Raw genomic sequence first — 17,241 nt, 5'->3', positions numbered from 1 at the left:
GCCATATGCTACCTCCAGTATCACAGGCAGTATCAAGATGAAACGAAAGCCACCAATTTGGATGGCTTTAAAAGGGGATTGGGCAAATTCCTGGAGGAGAAGGCTATAAATGGCTACTAGTCCTCATGGCTCTGTGCTACCTCCAGGATCAGAGGCAGTATGCCTGTGTGCACCTGTTGCTGGGGAACATGGGCAGGAGGGCGCTGTTGCACTCCTGTTCTGCTGATGGGTCTCCCATGGGCAGCTGGTTGGCCACTGTGTGAACAGATTGCTGGACTCTTCTTACGCGCTTATGTAGTCCAGTACAGTTTAATCCTGGGGTGAGGAAGTGCGCTGCAAACCTCTGCCTTCATTATAGCCCGGGGGCGGGGAAAGTGCGGCCTTCCAAAGGTTGCTGGACTACAACCCCCATCAGCCCCAACCATTGGCCATGCTGCCTGGCGCTGATGGGAGCTGGAGTCCGACGACATCTGGAGGGCCGCTGCTTCCGCATTCCATCCAGTTGCAATGCCCCTCACCCTTTTGATCCCCCTCTCCACTTTCCTACACACACACACACACATTCCCCCTTCGCTTTCTGGTGGGGAGTCATCGTAAGGGTTAAGCGCACAGAGAGGGTGTGCGGCTAGACGGGCGACGGGGAAGGCGGGGCCTGGTGCTTCCCTGGGAGGGGGGTGAGGAGGGTTTGAATTTCCTTGCAGCAGAAAACAAGGGAAGCGGAGGACCCTGCCCGGAGAGGTGTGCAAGGGGGGGTGCCGAGGTTGGAGGTGCATGTGCCAAAGGGGGGCAGGGATCCTGGCAAGAGGCTGCATGGGGCTCCCCCCGCCTTCTGCCCCCCGCCTTCTGCCCCCCGCCCGCCTGCCTGCCTGTGCCCCACTGAGCAGCAAAGGTCTTTGCAAGCCCACCTGGCTCTCTGGGGCAATGCTTAAGATTTCTACCTGAGTAACCTTCTGATTAGGGCATGTTTGTCTGCCCACCCTGCATTCCCATTCCGTAATCCCCGGGATGTGGGGATTCCCTCCACTTACTGGGGCGGGCGGGGGGGGGGGAGTGCACTCTGCACCTGCTCAGGGGCACATTTACCTGTTTGTTTCTCTGTTTGTTTATGTTTGCTGTATGCTTCCGAGGGGCTTCCATAAGAAGAGCCCCCCTGGATCAGCCCAGAGGTCCCACGTTCTCCAGCTGCGGCATTCCCCAAATTAGTCACCCGGGGCCCTCGAAGGCAACAGCAGGACCGCGAGGGCAATAGCCCTCTCCTGCAGTGGTGCCCCAGCCTTTGGTGTTCTGGGGCATGCTGCCTGTGAACCTGGAGGCAGCGTATGGCCATCATGGGCTAGCAGCCCCTGCTAGCCTTGCCCTCCTTGAGCTGGTCTCTTCCCCCCTCACCCCCCACCCACCCCCGGTTAAAGCTAAGACAGCGGTGGAAGTTCATCTCCACACACTCTGCACCCTGCTTGCATTAATAATGGAAGGACATGCTGTTCTGCACATGCAAGAGAACTGCTGGACTGCTTGCTGGACTGTACCACTTCAGACAGCAGGGGTAAATGAGAGCAGCAGGAGTGCTTTACTAGAATCTATATCCCTGAAGTGCTGGCTTTCTAATCTCAGGGACAGCCTTTTATACATGGAAGCATTCAAAATTGCCGTTGCATGCGCCACAAGTCTGAAGTGGTACAGTCAGTTTTACCACATCAAGACTCATTCTTCTGCATGGTTTGTTTTTGCTCTAAATGAACCCCACCGCCCTTTTTGGGCTTCCTTCCATTTTCCCAGGAGTGACAGGCTAAGGTGTCTACACACCATTATTGCATCTTGTCAGCCTCCCCCAAACTTGCTCTCCTCCAGATGTGTTGGACTATAACTCCCAGCCAGCATGGGAATGATGGGAGTTGCAATCCAACACATCTGAGGGGCGTCAGGCCAGGAAAGGCTGCAGTGGGTTAATTTTGTGTTTTGTGAAGAAGGACTTCCATTCTTGGCTGCCCCGAATCTCCTGCCACTTGATCCCATGGGATGACTCCCAAATCTGGAGTGGGGAAAAGACCTCTCTCTCCCCCCACTTTCTCCACAGCATCCATAATTTTCTAAACCTCCATCATGTTTCTCCTGTAGTTGCCGTTTTTCTAAACCACCCTTTGCCAACCTGATGCCCTCCAGGGATTTTGGACTACAATTCCCAGCATTCCTGACCATTGGCCATGCTGGCTGGGGCTGATTGGACTTGAAGTCCAACACATCTGGAGGGCACTAGGTTGGCAAAGCCTGTGCTAAAGAGGCCCCAAACGTTATAACCTGCCCTTGTAGAGGAGTTGCTCCAGCCCCTTGAACATGGTTGCCCTTTTCTGCACTTTTTACTGCCCTATGACAGGGCTGGGCAGAATGTAGTGCTCCAGACATTTTGAACTTCAGCTCCCAGAATCCCTGACTATTGGCTAAGCTGGCAGGGGCTTCTGGGAGTTGAAGTTCAAAACTTCTGGAGATCTACTTTCTGCCCACCCCTGCTCCATCACACCCTATGGCAACCAGGACTGGTGCAGAGTATTCCAAGTGAGGTCACACCATAGATTTCTATAAAGGCATTATGATACTTTTATTTTGCATCCCTTTCCTAATCTTTCCTAAGAAGGAATTTGCCTTTTCATAGCTGTTCTGCAGTAGGAGAAAAGTGTTGCACACTTTGAACTGAGCACCCCGTCATACTCCTGGGTTAAGTGGTTACTTACATCACCAACCCCTCAGTGTATACGTGAAGTTTATATTATTATTATTAGCCTTACTCTGTGATCCTATGTATATCTACTCAGAAGTAAGACCCATTGAATTCAGTGGGGCTTGCCTCTAGGTAAGTAAAACCAACAACCAGTCTTGTGGCACCTTAAAGACTAATATTTATTATGGCATGCATTTTCATGGACCATAGAATCATAGAATAGTGGGGTTGGAAGGGGCCTGTAAGACCATCAAGTCCAGCCCCCTGCTCAGTGCAGGAGTCCCAAGTCCAAGCGCCCCTGACAGGTGGCTGTCCAGCCTCGTCTTGGACGCCTCCAGTGTGGGAGAGCCCACCACCTCTCTAGGTCATTGGCTCCGTTGTCATATTGCTCTAACAGGACGATTTTCCTGGTGTTCAGCCGGAATCTGGCTTCCTGCAATTTGAGCCCATTATTCCATGTCCTGCGCTCTGGGATGATGGAGAAGAGCTCCTGGCCTTCCTCTCTGTGACAACCTTTCAAGTACTTGAAGAGCGCTATCCCATCTCCCCTCAGTCTTCCCTTCTCAAGGCTAAACGTGGCCAGTTCTTTCAGTCCACTAGCTTATGCCATAATGTAGGGTAGTCTGGGAGTCCCTGAAACCTTGACACATGTACTTTTATATTGTAATTTTACCTCTGATTTGAGATGCCGCATAATTTATCCTCTTCTGACCAACTTCCCAGGCCATCCAGATGAAAGATGGGTAATCAACTGTCTCTTGGATAAAATCCCACATGTCACTGAACAGGTGGCTAATTTCTTTCTAATCGCCATGCGAACGAGATTCAAGTTGTTTGACTGTGTTCATTAAACTGAAGAAATTGTAGCCCTGTGTCCTGATATTTGTATACTTGTCTGTGTATTTTAACTTGAACAGGTCTAAACGTCCATAATAAAAAGTATTTGATTGGATTTATAAGGGAGCCTCATATGAATACATGTAGCTTTACTGTGTTTTGTGTCAATCCCGTAATTATGCAATTTCCATATAATTTATTTGTTTTTATATCTTTATTACCTGATTTATATACTGCTTCTTAGGGTGGTGTATGAGAGATCATAATAAAATATTCAACCAGTTAAAACTACACTACAGCTCCTTAAAATTGGGCAGTAGCAGTTTAAACATCAACAGTGGTTAATAAAAAGCACAGAAATAAAAAAAAATGCAATTTCATAAAAGTTTCCAAAGGTGGGGTCACTCATAGAATTTATATATTTAGTTTTAGCACAATAGTGGCTGGAGGGGAAGAAAAAAAACCCTAATTCTGTACACAAATAATTTTAACACATTCTAAACCTGTTCCCCACCGTTAGAATATGAAACTGCGTATTTGCCAAAGCATAAGAGCTACAGAAAAAATGGAAATGCGGTGTTATGATTACCATCTGGCACAGTATTTCTAAAATGAAACTTGGCTAGTGTATTGGAGGTTTACCCATTTATTTGTGACCATTCTCTCTCTTTTCTCTCGCTTTCCCCAGGCAGAAACTTGGCGTGCCTTCTTAGATTGCTGCTGTTTATTCCAGAGTTTTCTGTAGCACGGCGTTATTTTTTGTGAGGTTGCTCAAGGATGAAAAGAGGGGACCGAAACCCCACAGGCCTGGTGGATGTAACTCAGGGAACAGCAAAAGCCCCTCATGTTCTCCAAGCTGGAAATATCAGAGAGTTCCTGAAAAGGATGCCAGGAGAACAGATTAAACAGGAACCAGAGGAGAGTTCCCTTCAGCTGTGGGAAGTCCAGTGGCAGGAGTTCCTGAAGACAGTGGAGGCTCCTCACCCAGGTTGGACGATCCCAACATTTCCAGAGAAGTCCTCACCATGGGACGACGCCAAGGCCTTCCTGGCCTCCTTCGAGCAAGTGGCTGAGGCCTGCCGGTGGCCCAAGGAAGAGTGGGCGGCCCGGCTCCTGCCGGCCCTCTGCGGAGAAGCCGAGCAGGCCTTTCGCAGGCTGCAGGCCCAGGACAGAGAGGACTACGGGATGGTGAAGGCGGCCATTTTGCGAGGGGACGCCCTGAGCAGGGAGAAGGTCCGCCAGCACTTCCGGCGTTTCTGCTACCAGGAAGCCGAGGGGCCGCGAGTCGCTTATATCCGACTCCAGGAGCTTTGCTGCCGATGGCTGAAATTCGAACGGCACTCCAAGGAGCAGATCCTGGAGCTGCTGATCCTGGAGCAGCTGCTGACCATCCTGCCCTCCCACATCCAGAGCTGGGTCCGGGAACGTGGACCGGAGACCTGCTCCCAGGCAGTGGCCCTGGCCGAGGACTTCCTTTTAAGACAGGAAGTGGCCCGGAGACAGGAAGACCAGGTGAGGCCATGTCACCATTATTCCAGGCCTCTCTGAGGGAGTCAGTAGCTCGGCGCTGGGCAACGTGTGACCCTCCAGATATTTCTGTCTACATTTCCCACCATCCCACCATGCTGGCTAGCGCTGATGGGAGTTGCAGGCCAAAACATCTGGAGGGCCACAAGTTGCCCACCCCTGTAAATGATTCTTGAGGGGCTGACAAAAAAGTACACAGAGCTGGGGGAGATTCTCTGTTCCTTTCATATATCTTTTTAAACTTAGATGACACGTCTGGAGCCTCTGCGGTGTCCTAGCCAAGTTTTTGCCAAGATCTTAGAATCATAGAATAGTAGGGTTGGAAGGGGCCTACGAGGCCATCGAGTCCAACCCCCTGCTCAATGCAGGAATCAAGTCAAAGCACCCCTGACAGATGGCTGTCCAGCCTCGTCTTGAACACCTCCAGTGTGGGAGAGCCCACCGCCTCCCTGGGTCATGGGTTCCATTGTCGTATTGCTCTAACAGTCAGGAAGCTTTTCTGACTGTTAGAGCAGAGTGTTGCTCCTTTGTGTCAGTGAAGCGGGGGGTAGGGGGTGCCCTAATTCCCCACACTATAGGCAGGGACAAACAATTTTCAAAATAGGCTGCCGCCCCCCCCACTCCCATCTTGGCCTGACCCAGGAGACTCTCAAACCTTACAGGGCACTTTTGAGGATTAGGGAATAGGACTGTAGCTGCACCCCCTATTCCCGAGCCACAAGCCCCAAACAGTGAAATTGTACCGAGTAACCAGGCAGAAGCCTTCTGGAATTAGTCCTGAGATTTACCGGGAAGAAAGCATACCCAGTTCAAGAGGAAGAAATTAAGTTTATTTATATAGGGGAAAGGGATAAAAAGGTGTGCAGAAATCAGAGGAACCTTTGGAACAACGCTCCAGGCAAAAGTATCAAAGCAATACGTAAACCTATCCTATACATTATCTAAAGACAGGTCTTCCAGTAGGATAGGGCCTGATCCAGGATCCAAAAGCTCACAAGCCCCAGAGCAAGTAGAATGTGAAGATGAAGACAAAAGGATGCCTCCCCCTTTCACACTCACACCCCTGACAACCCCAAGAAGATTTCTATAAATCAGTCGCAGCTCGGCTCCAGCAGCATTTCCAAACCCTGTAAGGGAGGGCAGACGTTCCCACAGGAACAAAGCTGAGACAGACTCAGTTAACTGGGATTGAACTTCTCTGGCTTTGAAGGCTGGAGCTATCTCGAAATATCATACCCACAGGGGGTTACATCACTGCGTGCCACTTCCACACAACCAAATGGGGTCGCCACATGGGGAGAGCAGAGAAGGGAAATGAGAGGGTTGGACTCGATGGTCTTATAGGCCCCTTCCAACCCTACTATTCTACTGTTCTATTCTATGAAGGTCTTGACAGTGCCTGCGATGTCAGATTGTGTCAAAGGCAAAGGGGGTGGGCTCAAAATACAAAAAAAAAACCCCGCATATTTTATCTTAAAGCTCTTTCTGCCAGTTCCTGAGAGGCATTTTGACCTTCTAGAATGGGAGAAATCTGCACAAAAACCAGGAAACTGCGGAACCATCGGGAGATGGGGAAAGGGCTAGGGCTTTCTGGGGAAGGCCAAAGGGCTGGATGGAGACCCCAGGAGGGCCTGTGGGAGCTGAGGTTCCCCACCCCTGCTTTGTAGGGTAGAAAGGTCTTAGTAGCATGTACTTCGACCTTGGAGTGTGTCCAGAGGAAGGCCACCAGGGTGGAAACCAAGTCCCATGAGGGACAGTTGAAAGGGCCTGGGTAACTTTAGCCTGGAGAAGAGAAGATGGCGGTGAGACATGACCACAAGTAGCTGAAGGGCTGTCAGTCATGTAGAAGGCGGGGCAGACTTGTTCTCTGTCGCTCCAGAGGGCAGGACTAGAACCGCAAAGTGGAAATTGCAGGAAAGCAGATTTGGGCTGAACATCAGGAGAAACATCCTGACAGTAAGAGCTGTTTGGCAGCGGAAGAGGTTGCCCTTGGAGGTGGCTTGCTGTCAGGGTGGAAACTGAGCCAGTAGAGCCCCAGAGCAGTTCTGATTCTGAGGAGGAACAGCAATCCGTGGGAGAGGAGCTCGCTCATCCCTCACAGGCACAGCAGCTGGCAGAGATTCCTCCTGCCAGCATTCCTGGGATAGATAGTGACCCTGGCAGCGAGAGAGCGCTGGAGGGGGGCTTGCTGGACGCTCGGCGCAGACGCAGGGAGCAGCGACAGATGGAGGGCATAGAAAGGAGGTGTAGCGCTTGCTTGGCGCGCAAACAATGGTCGCATCCCGAGGACCCAAGGGAAAGAGAGAGGATCTCTCCATAGCCCATACGTTCAGGGTCTTCCTGTCGTTCTCCTTCAAACGGGGGCCAACTGCCTAACCTGGAGCTTAGGCTACTCTGCTATCTTTCCCCGGTGCTGTTTCTTGCTTTGTTGCTAGTGATTAGTATCTGAAAGAGTCATAAAGGAATAAAGTCTCAGAAAGAATTCCTCGTCGTCTGTCTCCTGAGTTGGCTATTGGTGGGGACTGCAAGAGGCAGCTAGGGCGCTCCTGACACTTGCTCTCATTTGTTGCTTAAGCAGAGCTCGGACAGCCATCTGTCAGGGATCCTGTAGCTGCACCCTGCAGTGCAGATCCTGTGTTGAGCAGTGGATTGGACTAGATGATCTCCGAAGTCCCTTCCAACTCTGATTCTGTGCCCCCAGGGCTGCCATACAATCCGAAGAGATGCCGTGCCATTTTCTACTCAGAGACTGGGTCTTGAGTAGGGAAATCCTTCACTGGGAAATCCAGCCCTTTTTGCACCCAATGGATTCTTGTGGTGCCTCTGACTCAGCTTGCATTTGCAAGCTGAGCTGGGGGGTTGTTCCTGAAATCCAGGAACTTTTGGGGTGGGGGGATTTTGGCTTAAAAACCAGTTTGTAATTTGTGCGAAGTCCACAAAATTTGGCCATAATTTCCGCAAATTATGCAAATTACAGCTGCAGTTTGGGCAAATTACATCCACAATTTGCGTAATTCGGGCAAATTGCAGCCGCAAGTTGCGCAAGTTGCTGTTTATACAGTTGTTTTTAAAAAGGAAATCTGCAAGTTGGCCCAACTTGATGCAGATCAAGTTGAGCCGGCTTGCAGGAAAGCGAGCTGAAGTCTGGGAGACTGAGCTGACTAAAGTTCAGTGAACTTCACCCCCTGGATGGATTCCTCCAACGTCCCTTGTCTTGAGCTTCTTGATTTCAAGCAGCCAAACACATACAAAACCTCCTCCTCCTCCTGGGTCAGCTGCATGTTAGCCAGGCTGATCCTGGTTTGTTTTTATTTTTTAGATCTGATTCCCACCCCCACTCACCTGCCCACAAACCTCAAAAGACTCTGTATTTCTTAAAGTCACGCAGTTCTTGTTTCTCCCCGATCCGTGGCAATGGGCCTGCTGTAGTACAAAACGGGGAGGGGGCAGGAGTGAGGACTCATGCGTGTCACTTGCCTTCTCGGCCCCGGCGCTCTACCCTAAGAGTGAGGAACCTCGGGCCTGCAGAACAAATCCAACCCTCCTGGGGTCCCAGTCCGGCCTTTCTTGAGTCCCCAGGTGGCCCCACACTCTTCCCCTTTCCCCCAACTGCTGATTGTTTAATGGTTTCCTCCCCCCCTCCCCCCCCGTTTCCAAAAGGTTGAAATGCCTTTCCTAAGACTTGGTTACTGGCAGAAAGAGTATCAGTCTAAAATATGCTGGTATTTGGGGTGCTTTCACCCCACCCCTTTTGCCTTTGGCCATACCCACCCCGGAATGCAGACCCTGAAGTCTTCTCTGAAATTGAATTCAGCGCTTGGGCTGAAAGAGGCTCCCCAGCGTTGCTCTAACCTGGCAGGAATTCTTCCTGCTTTTTTCAGGTGGTCCTTGAGGAGGTGGCTGGGAGCTCCTCCGAAGCAGGCCAGCCTCCAGCCGTGGCTGAGCAGAGGCAGCTGTGCATGGCGACCAAGCAGGAAGTTGACGACGGAGATGCCAGCCTGTTGGGTAAGGAGGGGAGCCCCTCTTGTGTGTCTTGAGTTCTTGGATGCTCAGAGTGTCCTCTCTTGGTTGGCCCTACCTGTGGCACTGCCCTGTGTCAGCACTGCCAAGGGCCCTTGGGCAAGGCGCAGATAGCCCCAAGAGCGGCAGTGAGAGAGCAACCCGTTCAGTCCGGGGTCACGCACCAGAATTCCAAGGAGGTTTTGCAAGCGCGGGCAGAGGCGAGGTCAAGGCAGTCCAAAGCTCAGTTCACAAGCGTCAGTTTTATTAAGCGTCAAGGCTGGTCGGGGGCTGTCCAGAAGCGTCGTGCAGGTGGGTAGCCGAGGGTCTAGGAGCCTGTCAGGTCTGGCGTCTTGAAATGCAGTGCCGAGGTTAAGGCACCGTTGTTCGCAGCAGAGAGCTGGCATCGGCTGGGCTGACTGAGGGCTGGTCATTAATCAGCACAGCTGGCTAATCAGGTCAGCATGCTGATTTTAAGGGAGGCCCCACGCAGCAACTTCCTTTCGTTCTTTTGCTGCTCGTGTCTGATTCTACGCCGTTCAGCGGGATGGATTACCTCAGGCTCTGCTTCCAGCATCTGGGGAAATTCAGGAACTGCTCGAGAGGGGCCAGGCTGCTCCTGTAATGTTTCCAAGGGAGGACTGTCAGCCAAGGCCTCCCGTTCCTTGCCTAGCTCTGGCTGGGGCCCATTGTGCTGGCTGACCCCCTCCTCTTCTTCCTCAGATGAATCCTCCTCCAGGTACGGCATGACAGGCCCCTTCTTTCCCTTCATGACAGGCGTGGGCAACCTTTGGCACTCCAGATGTCTTGGCCTACAATTTCCATCATCCCTGTGATTGGCTATGTTGGCTAGGGTTGATGGGGATTGCAGGCCAAAATATCTGGAAAGCCACAAGTTGCCCACTCCTGCTTCAGAGAGTTCAGCAGCTGCTTTGTCCTTCGGATCTCCAGAGTCCTTGATAACCTAGGGAAAAAGAGAGTGGAAAAGAAAAGCTGAAAAACACCCATGAGATTCTGTAGATGATTCTAGAATGCATTTGTTTTGACATGTGTTTTTATTTCTTTATTGCAAAAAAAAGAAGTTCTTTGTTGCAATGGACACAAGTTTGTCCTAGAATGTTCAAGTACGTTCTGTGACATCACAGTAGCTTAGCCAGTTATTAGAGCTGTGCACAATTACCCTCTTGACAGCTCAGGAAAAGGGGACCAGCAAGGTAATCCTCAGGTTTTGAAGTGTTGATTTAATACTTGGAGGTCCCCTGCTTCCATTGCACACCTCCCTGAGTTTCTAGCAAGGCATTTTAAGACTGATCTAGGATCCATCCCCATTTCTTGGCTCCCATTTGTAGTAAAGAGCCTGGAAAACGTGGTAGACCCTAAGTCTTAAAACCACTTGCTGGAGACTCAGGGAACTATGAAATGGAAGGTGGGGATCCCCAAGGGTCAGTTCCACACTTCAAAACTTGAGGATAAGTTTGCTAAGGGGCTGATCTGGTCCCCTTTCCCCCGCTGACCTGTCAACCTTCAACAGCTGTCAAACTAGCCTATATGCAGTCCTGCCTTGTCATTCGCCTTGTGTGTTTCCTAGTACACTTCCTTCCCTTTGATAGATGAAACATACAAGGCAATAGGCAAGGCAAGGCTATAGATAGTTTCAGCTGAGAAAAACTGGGGCAGGCAGGGGGGAGTTATAATAATTAAAAAAATAATGAAGAAATTGGTGCAAATTCCTAGGGCTGAAAAAAAAATAAAAAACAAAATTTGGCCCCATTTGCGCAAATGTCAGGGCCCCCAAAAATAAATTATCTCATTTATTTTTCCAGCAGTCAAAGGGTGGATGACCATAAATGAGGAGGTGGAATATGTGCCAGAAGGTCCTGAAACGGGATGTCCACATGGGACATCAGTGTGGAAAATAGAGGAGACCCTTTCCCAGTGTTGCATGCAGGAAAATGCCTCGGCGAATCAGGAAAGACCAGAGCGTCAACAGGAAATCCACCTTGTGGAGGAAGCCAACGAATCCATTCCTTGTGGAGGAAGTTGCCGGATCCCCAGCGAAACCATGGCCTCAGTCCCGGTAGGAATCGATCCTGGAAGGAAACGAAACCCATATGATTCTTACCCTAGAAGCTCTGGCATCCCTCCAAGAACTCGCACCGGAGGGAAACCGGTCAGATGCCACATCTGTGGGAAATACTTCCTTTGTAGCTCCAAGCTTGTCGTCCATCAGAGAAGCCACATTGGGGAAAAGCCGTACAAGCGGCTGTATTTGTGTAGCGCCCAGCACGTGTGCCCACCCGGCCTCAGCACGAATTGTCCAGGCCAAGCCACCGTACTCCACAAAATGGTTCCTCGGATCCGCGGTCAACGGTGGGAGGGCAAAGAAGTGGTGGCCCTGTTGAATGGCATCAAGGCCAGCCCCGCCTTGGCTCTCCTCATGAGCAGCAGTTCCCAGAGGGGACAGCAACACTGGGAGAAAATTAAGGACCAGCTCCAGGCTCAGGGGTATACCAGGAACATCGACCAGCTGAGGTCAAAGTGGAAACAACTGAAGACGGACTTTTTTGCCGCTGGCCGGCCTGCTGCAGAAGGGAGAGAGAGGCCCAGCATTATACCACCTTATTTTAACCGGATGCGGGGGGTGTGGGATGCGGCAGGGCGGCCCCCCTTCAAAGATCGTCACCTGCCAGGTAAGTCGAAGCGTTTGTTTTGTGCAAGCTTGAGGGGAGGAAGGGAGTTGGTTGCGGCTTTTTGATGTCAAGGGCTCCTTGGAGGCCTCTCTCAGTCTAATCCAGTAGCCAAGTCCAGACACAGACAAAGGGATTCCTTTCAAAGCTTTATTCTTCTTTTACAACTTAACAACTATACCGTCTGCAACTAGATCTGAGCAGCAGAGTACCTATGCCCTAAGTTGGAAGAGTTGGTCCCTGTTTGAAAGGGAATTGCTGGCAGACCCCTGAACTTGAGGACTAGGGAGAGTCCCTCCCCTTTTCCCTTGGATCCTCTGGGCGCAGCCGTTGTTTGTGCGCCAACCAGGCACTACGCCTCCTTTCTGCGCCCTCCATTTGGCGCCGCTCTCTGTGTCGGCGTCGCGCGTCCATCAAGTCTGCTTCCCGCGCTCTGTCACTCCCAGGACTGCTATCTAAGCTAGGAATGCTGGTGGGAGGAATCTCCGTCAGCTGTTGGCCCTGGGAAAGAGGAGCGTGCTCCCCTCCCAGGAGCGACTGCTCTTCCTCAGAATCAGAACTACTCTGGGATTCTATGGGCTCAGTGTCCACCCTGACATCTGATTGATTAAGTTCCTGACGATATGAGCTGTTCTATAGCAGAACAGGCTGCCTCTGAAAATGGCAGATTCTTCTTCAGTAGAGGTTACATGGTTTCACATTCTTACATGCTTTACACTGGCAGCTCCTTGGGGCAGAGACCAGCCCACTTCCGCTCTGCAAAGCACCATGCAGACTGATGGCACGATATCAGGGGGGTCAAACTTCTTTCAGGCCCCATGACCAAATTCAGTTTTGGAGAAGTTCCCAAGGGCCACATTCTAGTGGTGGGTGGGGCCATAGACGGAAGGGGTGGGACCCTAGATACCAGAAATTTTTATTTTTTATTTATTTGTGATATTTATAGTCCACTAAATATAATAAGATCTCTCAGCAGTTTGCATATATTAAAATCACATTTGAAATACAATATTAAAAACACAACATTTAAAACACTTCCAATTATAATAAAAGGAGCAGTAAGATGGAGCGGCACGATTAATGTACTTACAGCCCAGGGAAAGCCTGGGTGAACAAGTGTGTTTTCAGGAGGTGTTTGAAAGATGCCACAGTTTCTGCCTCCCAAACTGCACAAGGGAGGGTTTTCCAAAGGGTGGGTGCCACTACCGAGAAGGCCCTGCATCGGGGTATTGAATGGTGGCATTCTGTTAATTTTTGGATTTATTTATTTATTCATTTCATTTCTATACCACCCAACAGCCAATGCTCTCTGGGCAGTTCACAAAAATTCAAACCAAAAAGCACACAGTAAAATAATATAAAATATAAAAATATTAAAACCACAATATAACAATACAACCAGAATAAAACCAGAGTAAAACCTAGCAGCAATGCAGAGATTTAAAATACAGATTTAAAACCGCAAAGCTAAAAGTCTAGAAAGCTAAAATGCCTGGGAAAATAAAAAGGTCTTCACCTGGCGCCGAAAGGAATACAATGTAGGTGCCAGGCGAACCTCACTAGAGAGCTCATTCCACAGCCGGGGTGCCACAGCAGAAAAGGCCCTCCTCCTAGTAGCCACCCGCCTCACTTCCTTTGGCAGGGGCTCACAGAGGAGGGCCGCTGAGGATGATCTTAAGGCCCAGGCAGGCACATATGGGAGGAGGCGATCCTTCAGATAACCTGGCGCCAAGCCGTTGAGGGCTTTGAATGTTAATACCAGCACCTTGAATCAGGCCCGGAAATGGACTGGCAGCCAGTGCAGTTGGAAAAGTACTGGCGTAATATGAGCTCGCAGGCCAGTCCCTGTTAACAATCTTGCTGCCCTATTTTGGACCAGCTGAAGTTTCTGGACCGTCTTAAAAGGCAGCCCCACGTATAACGCATTGCAGTAATCCAGACGAGAAGTTATCAGAGCATGGATTAGTGTAGCTAGGCTATCTCTGTCCAGATAAGGGCGTAGTTGGTATACCAGCCTAAGCTGATAAAAAGTGCTCCGTACCACTGAGTTCACCTGTGCCTGAAGTGACAGTTCTGGGTCCGAGAACACCCCCAAACTACAAACCTGATCCTTTAGGGGGAGTGCAACCCCCTCCAGAACAGGTTGAATATCACTTAGCCAGGCAGACGAACCACCCGCTAACAGTACCTCCGTCTTGTCTGGATTGAGTGTCAGTTTATTAGCCCTCATCCAGTCCATTACCGTGCCCAGGCCCTGATTCAGAACAGCCACTGCCTCACCTGGGTTTGACGAGAAACAGAGGTAGAGCTGGGTGTCATCCGCATATTGATGGCACCTCAGCCCACACCTCCGGATAACCTCCCCCAGCGGTTTCATGTAGATGTTAAACTGGGATAAGTCCATGGGATGACCAGCCAGGCCTCTGACGATCTTAAAGGTCGCCTGGGTATGTATGACAATAACAACCTTGTACGTAGCTTGGTAACTGACAGGCAGCCATGACAATATACTAGCCTATTAAATAAGAAGCCTATTAAATATTAGATAACAGAATACCATCCTATTTTAGCTTAACACTCCTACTGCCAGTGATTAAGCCTTAGGAGAGGATTTTGAATTTTTAAAAAAAGATCCTTAGGAAATGCATTTTATCCTTTTAGGGTGGGGGGAAAAACTTGTGCAAAAGCCAGGAAGCCACCAATTGATAGGTGGCTGGGGAAAGGGGGTGCGGAGGGTCTTCTAGGGCCAGGGGAAGGTCTTCTAGGGAATCCCGGAGGGCAGGATTGGGACTCCAGGCGAGCCCGATGTTCAACACTCATGTGCTGTATCGATGGTAGTCAAGGCTGGGACCGTCTGCGTGCAACACACATGACGTCCACTGAGCTACTGCACGGTCCTTCATTACAGCACAATCCTATGCATAATCGGGGGGGGGGGGTTAAGGCTCCGATTTCAGCAGGGCTATGAATCCATTCCGGGTTTCAATCAGAACCAGCCAGAACTCTAAAGGAGTGATCCTGGGTGCTGGACCCAGTGCCCAACCCCTCTCCCCAAAATAGGTTCAGCACCCTGGATAGCTCCTTCAGAGCTTTGGCTGGTTCTGACGGAAACCTGCAGTGGATTCACAGACCTGCCGAAATCGGAGCCACCAGCCTCCGCTGGCTGTGTCTATTCAGCAGTAAGTCCCACTCCGTTCAATGGGATTCACTTTCAAGTAGGTATGTATAGCCCCACTCACATCCAAATCTACTCACTTCTCCCCACCCCTCACTCACAGCTTTGACCCTTCCTTTACCTCTGCCTCCTCTGAAAAAAAGAGGACAAACCCTCTAGGAACGGGCTCTGGTTCCTGCCGTAGAAGCCTCCTTCCTAGAGCATCCTTTCGAGCAGTGCTTCCTAGGGAGCTCTAGAAAGGAGGTTTCCATGGCAGCAACCATAGAGCCCATCCCTAGAGCAGGTTTTCCTCCCCCCCCCACCCCTCTTTTTTGGTACCACCAGGGGCTGGGGGCTTGGGTCAACCAGACAGGACTTGGGGGGCCACCTGGAGCCCAGGAGCTGCACGTTTTGCACCCCTGGACTAAGCCTCTGCAATGGAAATCACGATGAGGATTATGTGCTCTTCCACGTATCCCAACAAGGTGTCCGGTCAAGGGCAAACTCCCCAGCAAGCGTCCAAAATGAAACTGTTTCCTCCATCTGTCCGCTCGCAGCCTCGTACCGAGCCCGAAGGCGTGAACTGGAGCGATGCGAGGAAGACGACGACGACGACGAAGTGGAGGTGCAAGGCCCTTCCTGCTGACAGACGAGCAGACATCCGGAACTGAGGAACAGCCACCTGTGTGGCCGTGTGTGTGTGTGTGTGCGGTCCGTACAGCAGCAGCGAAGAGATGCGAACAGGGGGGCACCGTCGGGAGCATGAGCAGCCAGCGTAAGGAGAATAGACTGACCATTAAAATAATGAACCTTTATGGGGGGCCCTTTTTAGTGCTCGGTCGGTGTGCTTTACATTCCATACCTGGGAAGGCTAACAACAGCCCCGAGAGGTAGAGCGGTGCATCGCATAACCCATTTATTTATTTAGCCAGCTGATGCGTAGGTGATGGGATGCTCATGGCACATCACTCCAAGCCACGACAGACAACTAGCAATCGCCCATCTGGTGTATAAATTTTTGAGGAATGTTTTAAATCAGCAAGCAGACTTTAAAATGCAAAACGCCAGGGACTGAAACTGGTGTTTTGTGCTGAAATGTTTCACATCCTAAAATCTGTTCGCTGATAGAAAAAAATATTTTACAGTTTATAAACTGGATGTGCAATTGCTGGTTTTTATTGTGGTTTGGAGTACTTAGTTAGCAACACCTTTTATTTATTTGCTAGCTCTACATATACATATACATATTCATATATATTGCTAGGGAAAGTGGAAGGCAAAAGGAAGAGGGGCCAAGGGCAAGATGGATGGATGATATTCTGGAGGTGACGGACTCAACCTTGGGGGAGCTGGGGATGGCGACGGCTGACAGGAAGCTCTGGCATGGGCTGGTCCGTGAAGTCACGAAGAGTCGGAAGTGACTAAACAAATAAACAACAACAACAAATACATATATATATATTTCTGCCAATGCATGCAAGGCAATTTGCAGTCCAATAGAATGGCTTGCAGTCGAATAGCTGGATCCAGATTTAGTTATACTTAGAGTAGACCCAATGAAATCCATGGGACTTAATGTAGTCATGACCAATTCAAGTCCCACTGATTTCAATGGGTCTGCTCTAGGTATGACCAAATGTGGATGGGAATGAGTGGCTCTCCAGATGTTGTTGGATTGCAATTCACATCATCCCTCGCCATTGTCTGTACTAGCCAGGCCCAATTTATTATTAGATTTGTATACCAGCTAACTGACAAATGCCCTCGGGGCAGCTTACAATCATAAAACCAAACAAGTTCAAGAACAACATGACGACAAAAAGACAACAATAAAAATATCAAAATAATATAAGATTGCGGGCCAGCAACATCTGGAAAGTCACACATCTTCCACCTCTGAAATACACACAGACATACTAAGGATGTTGGAGAAATCTGCAACAGATTCAAATGAGTTCAGATTTCTACGAATCCAGTCCGTGCTCGGCAGCGGACTGGCTTTTTCCGAGTTATACAGATTCTGCAGACGTTCAGAATGGCTTTTCACTTGTGGGGGTTGTACTAATTCACACTAGCATGAATGCGCATTAGCACTAATTCGCAGTTGTGTATTAGCGCTGATTCACACTTGCGCTAATGAGAATTAGTGCAGATGCAAATGAGCACGAATGCAAATTAGCACAACTAGAACAAAATCCTGGTAGAAAAATCCGATTCTGTCAGTGAGCGGATAGCAGAACAAAAGACACCTGACAATCTACAAAACACAGATGGAATAGATTTGACAAAATCCACATATCCTGAAGACTCACACCACACAAAGG

General features: G+C 50.0%; 1 protein-coding gene across 1 annotated transcript in view; it reads left to right on the top strand.

Annotated features, from left to right (window-relative positions):
- Window positions 1-697: 697 nt before the first annotated feature.
- LOC146356133 (uncharacterized) overlaps window positions 698-17,241 on the top strand; it is a 33,969-nt gene continuing 17,425 nt past the window's right edge. Inside the window, exons 1-5 of the mRNA XM_084830020.1 lie at window positions 698-2,845; window positions 4,239-5,062; window positions 8,959-9,082; window positions 10,900-11,766; window positions 15,475-15,558. Coding sequence (XP_084686146.1) covers window positions 4,328-5,062; window positions 8,959-9,082; window positions 10,900-11,766; window positions 15,475-15,558 — 1,810 coding nt within the window. The 5' untranslated portion in view covers window positions 698-2,845; window positions 4,239-4,327. The remainder of the gene's footprint in view (window positions 2,846-4,238; window positions 5,063-8,958; window positions 9,083-10,899; window positions 11,767-15,474; window positions 15,559-17,241) is intronic.

The sequence above is a fragment of the Heloderma suspectum genome, chromosome 2, assembly GCF_057233095.1.
Source record: "Heloderma suspectum isolate Gila_16-S chromosome 2, 16-S_ref, whole genome shotgun sequence".
Taxonomy (NCBI): domain Eukaryota; kingdom Metazoa; phylum Chordata; class Lepidosauria; order Squamata; family Helodermatidae; genus Heloderma; species Heloderma suspectum.
Note: the sequence above shows the minus strand (reverse complement) of the source record. Positions and strands in the feature narration are given on the sequence as shown.